At 58.2% G+C, this 9,986-nt stretch overlaps 3 protein-coding genes across 3 annotated transcripts; 2 read left to right on the top strand and 1 right to left on the bottom strand.

The window, feature by feature from the left end:
* Positions 1-2,461: 2,461 nt before the first annotated feature.
* Positions 2,462-3,068, top strand: A1Q1_07770 (uncharacterized protein; the record flags this gene model as incomplete). The annotated part of the gene is made up of 3 exons (XM_014326782.1): positions 2,462-2,495; positions 2,553-2,745; positions 2,909-3,068. The coding sequence occupies 3 exons, from the start codon at positions 2,462-2,464 to the stop codon at positions 3,066-3,068; spliced, it is 387 nt and encodes a 128-aa protein (XP_014182257.1).
* Positions 3,069-3,112: 44 nt separating this feature from the next.
* Positions 3,113-3,514, top strand: A1Q1_07769 (uncharacterized protein; the record flags this gene model as incomplete). Its single annotated transcript, XM_014326781.1, has 1 exon — positions 3,113-3,514. The coding sequence occupies one exon, from the start codon at positions 3,113-3,115 to the stop codon at positions 3,512-3,514; it is 402 nt and encodes a 133-aa protein (XP_014182256.1).
* A 2,178-nt stretch (positions 3,515-5,692) lies between these two features.
* A1Q1_07768 (uncharacterized protein) lies at positions 5,693-6,998 on the bottom strand (the record flags this gene model as incomplete). Its single annotated transcript, XM_014326780.1, has 3 exons — positions 5,693-6,228; positions 6,337-6,730; positions 6,978-6,998. The coding sequence occupies 3 exons, from the start codon at positions 6,996-6,998 to the stop codon at positions 5,693-5,695; spliced, it is 951 nt and encodes a 316-aa protein (XP_014182255.1).
* Positions 6,999-9,986: the final 2,988 nt, after the last annotated feature.

Below are 9,986 nucleotides of genomic sequence, written 5' to 3'. Positions count from 1 at the left end.
TCTTGGACCGGAAATTTCACCAGGAGCGTATCACAGGCCACTCTCCGACGCACCGGAGATCCCGGATTTGGGCGTAAACACGCACAAAGCAGCGAGTGATCGGACGCCGTACCGCCCGTCGTCTAGGGTCAGCCGGCACTTGTCAGCCCAATAGAGCTAGCGCGACACGTGCTGCGCTGCCGTCCTGACCACTCAGACTGGCTTGAGGTCCAGTTCGTCGTATGGGGCAAGTCTACTCCTGACCCGTTCCAGCGGATCCAGCGGATCGAAGCGGCTCGCTGCGGCAATCCGGATGGGGGTCGCCGTCTTTGCCAATGAGAGCGCGAAGAGCGCCCAGATGGCCCAGCATGCTCGGCAGGGCTGCGAAATGCGACGCCACTGCCGGCGACCAAGCCAACTGCTCTTTCTTCTGAGCGCCAGACGTCCTGAGTTGTGGGCAAGCCCAGTACCCTCATCTGCGCTGCCCTGTCTTTGTTCGTGCATGGCTGCCAGGATTACTCAGAAATCGAAATTTCCGAGTTGTTCGTGCTCAGACTAGGGCGGCCTGTCATGTACTCGGACCACAGGACAGGACGGGGTAGGAGAGGGCACGGATCTAAAGCTGACCAATTTCGAACATGAGCTAGACTGTGCACTGGACGCCTGCCGAGACGCTGATATGCTTGACTCAGGCCATAGATCTTTGCAGCTGCGCGCTTTGTGAAAAAAAGTTGCAGTGACGTGATAGATAAGCCGATCGCTTTCGTGAGGCATTCGTGTTATCGCCGCGAAAGAGGAAGGCCTGCAGGCCAGACCAAGACTGATAAGGGGATTTGTCGAGCGCGAGGTTGCAGCGTATTGCGTGGTCTCTCCTCTGCAGACACAAACAACAAAGCAGCAACGACCCGCGGCCGCGCTTAGCGACAAGAGTTGGAAGACTGAGGAATACCACTTGCCAGGGCCCAGGGGTGCGCCCTGACTCCTACGTCTTGCGCCCCTTTACTCTATATGGAGATTCTGCGCCTCGGAGTGTTGCGCCCTGAGATACGTCATTGGGCCAATCATCTTATCTGTCCGTGTTCGACTCTGCTCGCCTCGCTCGGTCTCGCCGTGTCGTCTGTCTGCACCCCGTTTGCGTGCGTGGAACGGAATCGCGACTTTCGCGAGCCTGTCTACTACGGCTTTGCTGTGCGCCGTGACAAACTCTACCTCAAAGTCACGAGATCAGAAACACACCCCGGCACGTTCACGCGTCCCTCCCCTCACACTGCGCCCCGTCTCTACGCAAATCTTCCCAGACATCAGACATCACGTTATCCAAGCCCTCACTCGGCACAATTCATCGTCGCACACCTACACACTGATCGTCGCGATCTTTCCATCCATCCGTTCCGTAGCGAGCACACGCAGCCGGCCCAGTGTCTTGCAAGCGAAGCACACTCGACTAAGCATGAATGAAAATAGACAGATTAGGATAGCTGGGTGCAGTCAATTTTTCGAGAGCAGCAAATAGCAGCCAGGCGATGACGCATCTCCGCCGCGCCCGAACCTTTGCAGCTCCTGTCATGTGGACCTGGCGGTCGACGAGTTCGAGGATGTGCCTCGGGCCGTGCGCCTGCAACCCTCTGCAGCTACGCTTCCAGTCAGCCTCCCTGCTTTGCAGGATGCCCTGAGCGTATGTCGCAAGAATCGAATGCGCCTCGGATCTTCTGCTCTTCTGCCTGATTGATTTCAAGCGATGACATGGCTCTGGGCAAAACCCCTGGTACGGTCCGAAGGCGTGACCCTGAGTTCATCGGTGCGGCCGGGCGCAGCGCCTGAGGACGGAGGAAGAGGAAGCCTTGGATGTTTCGTTGCTGAACCCTGAGCCAGGGGAGGGATTCAAGTCGAGCTCTGAGCGAAAGCAGACGACTGTCTCTGTGCTGGTGCAGTGAGAGATTGAGCAAGCCCGATGCGTCCGCGGGGGCTGGAGCCCGATTCTGCTGCACGCACGAGAGAGAGAATCGATGAAGCACTCGACGGTCCAGTAATGCCCCCGCCTCCGACCCCGTACCCCGTCCGCTTGCATCCGCCTGACCCGCTGACCCGCGCTGCTCAGTGCCTCATCAAAAAAAGCCTAACAAGGGGTCACTAAGGGACAACACACGGTCGACACAAGCAAGGCAAAAGCCTCGGGCCGCCCGCCAGAGACATACGCCATGACACATAAAGCTACACTCACCCCGTGGCCTGCCTGCCTCGCTCCGCTCCACTCTGGTATAATTCTCATACTCCCCCTACCTCGCCTACCTCTTTTAACCTCCCATCCTCTCTCCCACCAACCCCATCCCCCGCCCTCCCCCCTCTCTCCCACTTTACTCTCTCCCACTGTTAACTGCTTCTTGTCCATCCTTACTCTTTATAACTCGTAACCCCCTTACCTATCTACCCCTCAACACCTCTTTAATCCTACCCCCCTACCCCCCAACAGCAATCGATCAAAATGGGTTGCCTCGGTCGTGAAAAGCAGAAGAAGGGTGAGTCGGAATGAAACGAAACAAACACGGCAGACAACAGTGCTGACGCTGCAACAGAGAAGGTTCTCCCCAAGAGCAAGTTCGGTCAGATGCTCTTCACCGGACGCCAGAAGATGATCTTCTTCTTCTTCGTCTTCTACGCCTGTATCGACATCACCATGCTCGGTCTCATCTCTGAGCAGCTCCAGAAGTACGGCAACCTCAACACCCGTTACCCTACTCTGATGTACTACCACGCTCTCGGTCTTGGGTAAGTGTTTTCTTTTCTGTCGCAGCGAGCACAAGCGATACAGCGAAACTTGGCGACGGGGCGGCACAGAGTGCGTCTCGCAGCAGATGGGGCCTTTGTTTGGGCGCGAAACTGCCACTCCGGCTGGCCGTCAGCCAGTCGGATCAGGCCATGGTCCGTGCAGGGCGAAGCTTCAGGTTTCCGCGGCTTTGGCTTTGGCTTGGGAAGCCACCGTCAGAACGCCAGCCGACGCATCCCGTGCGCTCGATGCCATCACCGTGCATGGCCCCTCTCGGCTGCGACATTCACTCGAACGCCAAGCCGTCACCCAAGAATTCGCTTAGCTTGCTAGAGAGATGCGCTACTTCCGAATGATCACGCCGCTAACATGCGCAGCCTCTTCGCCACCATCTTCTACCTCCTCTTCGCCCTCTTCCACTGGAAGCTCGGCCACAAGATCATGATGTTCATGTTCCTCTCTGGTGGTGTCTTCTTCGGTGTTATCGCTGGTATCCTTACCGCTACTCCCTTCGGCCACGGTCTCCAGTGCAAGCACAACGCCGACCACTTCTCCGAGCCCTGGCGCCGCTTCGCTGGCGAGTGTGCCCGCATCCAGGCCATTGTCGGTCTCTCGTGGGCCCTCTTCGGTCTTAACACCATCGGCTTCTTCTGGGCCATCGCCGACAAGTTCTCGTGCGTCTCGAAGCGCGACTACGTCTACGCCCCCTACGTTGCCCCCGAGGGCACCGACGTCGAGAAGGGCGAGACCGAGGCTGCCGCCGCCCACTAAGCAGCTTCGCCTCGAAGACTAGTAGACATCCCGAACGAAAGGTAGACTCCGAGTTTCCCCTCCCGCTCCCTGCGGTGTCTGGCGCCGAGCAGCTCAAATGTACTCGGTGGCCGCGCCGCATACCCTCCCGCGGGTACGCGCCCCTTCTGCCCCCTCTACCCCTCTACCCTTTTAAACCCCCCTACCTCTCCTCTTCCTCTCCATCGCATTGCCGCATTTTATGCATTCTATAATTCGCACGGCGCACCAGTTGGTTGACGGGCGAATAATACACATCCTTCAAACAGACATCCTGGACCGCAGTGGGCAGTGCAATCGCGATGGGACACATCTAATTCTCATAGACTGCAGATGCATCATCACATGATAATAGCTAGCGTTCGATACGACGCGTGCCGATCCCGGATTGTGCGTTTAGTCAGAAGCGAGAGCGTGAGTGCCCACCGGGAGTCTTGGCTTTGGGGGGGACGGGGTAGTCAAGTGATCGATGCGCAAGGGGATAAGCTCAAGTGTGCGTACTGCCGGGGTACGTGCTGCCGTGCCGCGGTGCATGGTGCACGGGATGGAGGACCGTTTCCGCCCACACCGCCCACAATAGTCGTCTGCATAGCGGTGAGCCTTGCGAGTTATTCGATGCTCATGCACCTCGATGCTCTGCATGCTCTGCATTCTGCACTCCGCCACTCCGCTCCGCTCCGCCTGGCTACTGGCAGAATTTGCACAGTCTACGCAGACATAAACAATGCCCAACAGAGCCTGTCTGTTCGATTGGGCTCAGGGGCAGGCGGATACTGGAACGAAGCTGGTTGGCTGGTGGCTGACGTCAATCCGTCAATACCCCTCCATTGCTCATCCGTGCAAGCTCGCGACCGGGCGACCCCCATCGTTGTATTTTGGTCCCGCCTAGATTTCGAGGAAGCAGGCGGAGGCGGGGATCGGTCAACCACGCGAACACCTGCCTCCAACTTCCACTACTGCAGACGGGTCAGGCTCGAGTGAGGAGTGAGGTACGGGAGGCACACAAGGGACACAGAGATGACGATCTGCCATTCAGTCGTATACGTATTTCGGCCGGTTTTTGTTGCCTTGTCGTTACGCTGTTGCGTGCTCCGTGGTGGAGGGGGTTCCTGTATCAGCACTGGAGGGCAATGACCGAGGCGATTGTTAGGTAGCACCAACGGGCTCTGCCTACACTCCACACCGGACGACGGAAGGTGTTGGCTCCATCGGAGCAACGAATCATTACGCTGCACATCCTTCTGTGGATCTTCAGAGCCACGCGACGGGCGTCAAGTTGCCCTCCCTCCAAGCCTATCTCCCTCTCTGCCATGTCTACATATTCAATGAAGGTCTGCAGAGCTATATACAGAGCCGGTCAAGTGGAGGCTACAGCGGTGAGGACGTGAGGATGTGAGGTAAATGTGACGTCTTCCACTTGTGCGGGACCACGTTTCCCCCCCCTCTCTGCCTTGATGTGCGAGTGCCTGAGACCTGTCTGGGGACGTGCATGAAAGGCCACATGACCAACATTTGCGCTGTCGCTTCCGCTCCCCTCACCCAGTTAGCACCCAGGCAGCACCGAGAATAAGTAGAGTGCGCGACGTCGCCCCCCGCTATCTCTGAACAACGTGCGCGGCGCGTACATATGCCGAATGCTGGGATACTGGGTGAGAGCCAGGACCACTGCTGTCCCTGTGGACCTGTGGGTACCTGGTCGTTGGCCAGTCACGAGTGAGTGATCGGCGGGAAGTGGCTTTCGGTCCGATGATCCGATGATCCGAAGGGGCCGATCGGAGAGTCAAGTCTGTGAGGATGTAATTTGCATGCTCTGTACACTGTCCATCGTCGTTTATTCTCGTTTACTTGTTCCAGAGTCTGGGTATATCTATCTATATAGGAAGGCTTCTTCTAGTACGTCAAGCACAAGATGGGCTGGGCTGGGTATTCTCGGTGCGGGTGGGTATGTTGGGTATCGTTACTGTTCACTGATTCTGGGTATCTTCTAGTCCTCCTCGCCACTCGCTGGCACTGCTCACGTTCGGCTAACTGTTGACTGTTGACATTTAACAACAGCTATTCTCCGATCTCCCTCTGGTCGTCCGCCCTCTCACTCCTGCAGGCTCTGGTCCGTTATCAAGCCGTACTCTACTGGTGGCGCACTGCGCGGCGCGTGCAGCGTCAAGTTATAGGGACAGTTGGTCCAGCCATCCGTCCCATTCGACCTGACGATGCTTTGCGGTCACGGCGCGCCACCGCAGACGGGCTCGCTATGTCGAGCTCTTGTCGAGAGTCACCTTCAGCTCGTCCAACTGCGCGAGGAGCTGGCTCAGGTCCGTCTCGGGCGTCTTGGGTGTCGGCGGCTGGGGTTCCTGCAGCACGATGCTGAGGCCTGCGGCTGTGCAGAGCGTGATGGGGTCCATGGTTGTGTGCTGCGAGGGGGGTGTTGGCGTGAGCCTCGAGGGTTGCGAGCTCAAGTGTGAGGAGTGTTGATGGGTCTGATGGGTGGGAGTCGAGGACGACGGACTGGACTTGGGGTGTTGACTGGTCGATGTCCGTTGACGAGTTGATATGCACTCTTAAGAGCCGCTGCTGACCTTGCAGTCCTAGACCAAGCTGTGTAGATTGAGGGAGTGGCTGATGCTCGCTGATGGAAGCGTTGGTTGTGCGGTGGAGGCTCGGTACCGAAGCTGTGTTCCACTTGATATCTCGAAGACCTTAGGGACAAGTATGCACGTCTACCCTAGGCGACGGATCTGATCCTGATAGAGATTTGCTTGTTTGTCTGCCCGGCTAGACACAGCGAGTGTTATGAGCAGGCTGACTGATCTTCGGTGGCTGGAAGAGATTGCCACTAGTTCGCCACTCTGGGAGGTGGCTGTGCTTCGCCGCTGGATGAGCCGATCGGCCGCAGTACTTGTGTGTTACGGAGCGGTAAGCAGATGTTTGCGGTGTGTGACGTGTGCCGTGCGGGTCGCTAGCGTGCCGTTCTGCGCTCTGTCTGGTTCTGCGCTCTGTCTGGTAAGGTGTCGTTGATCGAGATGAACTTGGTGGCGTGCCGCTTCCCGAAGGCGTGGCTGGCGATGTAGTTGGTGGGCTTGTTCTGCGAATGATAGCGTAGTCGAAGATGTTGGGCTTGGAGGAGTTGCTGTTGCGTGCTTGCGTATCCTTGAGTCTGAGAAGGCGGTTGAGACAGTTGAGGCGTTTGATGAGATCGAGCTGCTCGATGCTGGTGGGTGAGAGATGTTAAGGTTTACCTGCTTCTTATACCTTGCGTTGGGCTCTCCTCTTGATTATTGCTGGACACTGGTGGCGTCGGCGCAGTTCCGTTGGGGGAGTGGATGTGGATGAGTATCAGCTCAGTGAAACGCTGTGTATGAGCTCGTGCAACATCATACCGCAGGTGGTACGATCTGCAACAGAGCGTCGGTGTACGCCAGGGTGAGGCCGCGTATGCGACACGCACCCCAAAGATCGGACACTGCATGCTAGTCAATGTCCTGGGTGGCACCGTCAGCAGTGGGTGGCAAAGCCGAGACAGCCAGTCAGCAACTGTGGGATATGTGTCGGACTGGCATCGATGTGGAGATGTCCGCCGAAGCCCGTGTTTACGACGGTATCAGCCAGCGACCTGCGACGCGTGTGAGACGCGTGCGGTGTCCCTTCGCAGGTGCTTGCAACGTCTAACCCCGTATCGTCCCAGGGCTTCGGAGTGCTCATGTTGCAGATCAGCTGACACATTGGTGAGCTCAATGGCCAGCAGTTGCAGGCGACCCCTGGACCCCGGCCCTCCCAGACATCATCCCAGACACGAGGACGGCCTGATGACGTTCAACTCCGAGCCCAGACGTTTGGAAGCTCCCGGTGTCCACTCAGATGTAAGCTGGGGTAGGCCGCAACGCTTGGGATCCTTAATGAAGGGCCGATTGCAGTGCTGGCGCTACTCGTGCGGGGTTGAGCGGGTGTCAAGCTGGGATAGACGGGGTTGCGGGGTAGCGGGGGTTCAGCTAGGGTGGCATCCAGAACCTGCTGTCAGAGGGCTGATTCCAGTGCATAATGGGAAGAGTTTTGGGGTCGATTAAGGGGCGGGCCCAGCGTTTGTGGTAGTCATCATTGCAGGACGGCGGGGAGTGGGTGGCGAGTGGCTGGTTCCAGTGCAGACTGGGACGCGTCGAGACCGACGCGTACCGCTTACTGCGACGCGATGGTCCTTTGGGACGCTTCCGATACACAAGGTACTGGGCCCGGAGGCGATGCAAGCTGCCGACAAGGTTGGGGTCCGCTCGGTAGCCATGAGTCGCGGTGGTGGCTTGTTATACGTCCTTAACCCTTAGCTCGGCACCGCTCGCATTCAGCGCAGTCGTCAGTAGGTGTCGTGTCAGGAGATCGACGAGCATAGCTGGACGGTCGGATCGGAAATGGTGGAGGGATCGTCGTGTGTTGCAGCTCAGTCGTTATGACGGCGAGGAAGACAGTCGTATGAGCAAAGATCTTGCACTGGGGGGAAGTGATACACCCCAGTGCTAATGAACGCGGCATCGCTCTCTCTGCCAGTCCGCCGCCTCTGTCTCTCTTCATTGACCCGGCCAGCCATGTTGGGTCAGGTGTGCGTTTGAGGAACTGTTGGTGACTGTCGGCGAGATCGTCCACGTACGAAGGATGTGTGAAATCAAGCGCGTGCGCAGACAGCGGCGTGGGGCCGTGGCTCGGCGGAAATGCTATGCGGAGTGATACCTGCAGTGGAGTCTGCAACACCGTCAGTCGTGTCAGTGGTCCACGCACATCCTGGGGCGGTGCGTGCCAGTTGCGGCCTTCCCTCTCCTACACCTATCCCTCCCGGGGCCTAGCACAGCTCGTTTCGGCGATGCCGAAGCACGAGAACCAACGCGTCGGACCGAGAGTCAACCTTGACACTCCGTCGCGTCGGCATATCAGATATCAGTTGTCGCGACGGTTGATGGTGGAGAGGCAGAGGGTCGAGTGTGTGAACGCATTGAGCACATTCGGGATTCACGGTGACTTGGCAAGGCGCGTTGCGGGCGATAAGCTCGAGACACGGAGAGTTCAAAGGGTCGGACTGGTCAGGTCCGCAAGGAAGGGCATGCGAGCATGCCCGCTGCTGCCATAAGGGTTCCGATTTCCCTTCCTTCCGGTCACTCCCTCTAAGAGCTGGCACTGTACATGTGCTTTCGCATCGATCAGCGACTTGCGGGGAGCAGCAAAGGCGGCTGTCCGATCTAGCTGTAGGTGATGTACTGCTTGGTCATCTCTTGTCGGTGTGTCTTCCTCGTCGCAGATGGGGAAATGAGGGAAGGTTCGTTGCGGTCATCTGTGCGGTCATCTTGCTGGTGTCACGTGACAGATGATGTGTGCCTGGTGCGGCGGAAGGAATGAGAGACGTTTCATGTGACAAACCCCAGGCTCATTCATTCTGCACGGTGCAAGGTGGAGGTGTGAAAGGACAGCACAGCATCGCGGAAGGGGAAGCTGTCGAGAAGCCCCGTGCCCCCCGCCTCGTTGGACATTGTCGAGACGGGTTAGCCGACTGCTGACCGCTGCCCGCTGCCCGCTGCGGGTGTGAGTCGGTGGGTCGGTCCCACTGCATGTGGAAGCGACCGTGTGCCGTGGCGGCGAAGCGGTGACGACCCACACAGTGCCTCCGGGCAGCACCCACTGAAAGCTTGCTGGAACTGCGACGACGCGTCGGCGTGTATGCTGCGGAACCGCAGCATATCCCGTTGGCTGTCGCGGTGTCCACGATGCTCACAAGACCAGAAGCAGAGAAGGATTTCGCAGAGTGGCCAAGTTTGAGAGCGATACGAATGCATCAGGGTGGCGTGGACAGGGTGTGCGGACCAGCTCTTTGCCGTTTGCTCTCCTGCCGCTCTCGCCTGTACGCGGTACGCCTGTTGGACTCTACAGACTCTAGACTCTGGCGCAGTGCCCGACAGTGGACGGCGGTGCAGACTAAGGACGCGGCGCAGACGACTTTGGTGGACATTGCAGACAGTTGCCCCTGGCGACCACGTGGACAGGACACCGCCTCGCGCCTTACCCACGCAACCCCTGCCGCCTAATCGCGCCTAATGCACCGATTAGAAATGGCTAGGGAAGGTTAGGAATGTCCCAACGCGGTCATACCCAGGCGTAGATTACAGAATGCGAAGCCATTAGGGCGTTCCCTGTCCACTCTATCAGCGCTCAGGCTCAGGCTCGCGAGCTCTGGCCCAGACCTCCACAGCCAGAGAACCGCTCAGCGCTCAGCTGAGCTTCGCCTCTGCTCACCAAGCACAAGCTCACAGCTTGCACTCACTCACCACGGTGCACGCTGTCATCCTCCAACTCTTGTCACGACCACCGCCGACGCTACATTCACTCAGTCCCCCACCATCACACAATCCCTCTCACATCTCACACACAACACTTCACTCCTTCATTGTTCACTTTACCCCGCACCACCCCCTCTCTCCTCCCG

This window comes from Trichosporon asahii (genome assembly GCF_000293215.1).
Source record: "Trichosporon asahii var. asahii CBS 2479 unplaced genomic scaffold scaffold00017, whole genome shotgun sequence".
Taxonomy (NCBI): domain Eukaryota; kingdom Fungi; phylum Basidiomycota; class Tremellomycetes; order Trichosporonales; family Trichosporonaceae; genus Trichosporon; species Trichosporon asahii.
This window is presented reverse-complemented; position numbering and strand designations above follow the sequence as displayed.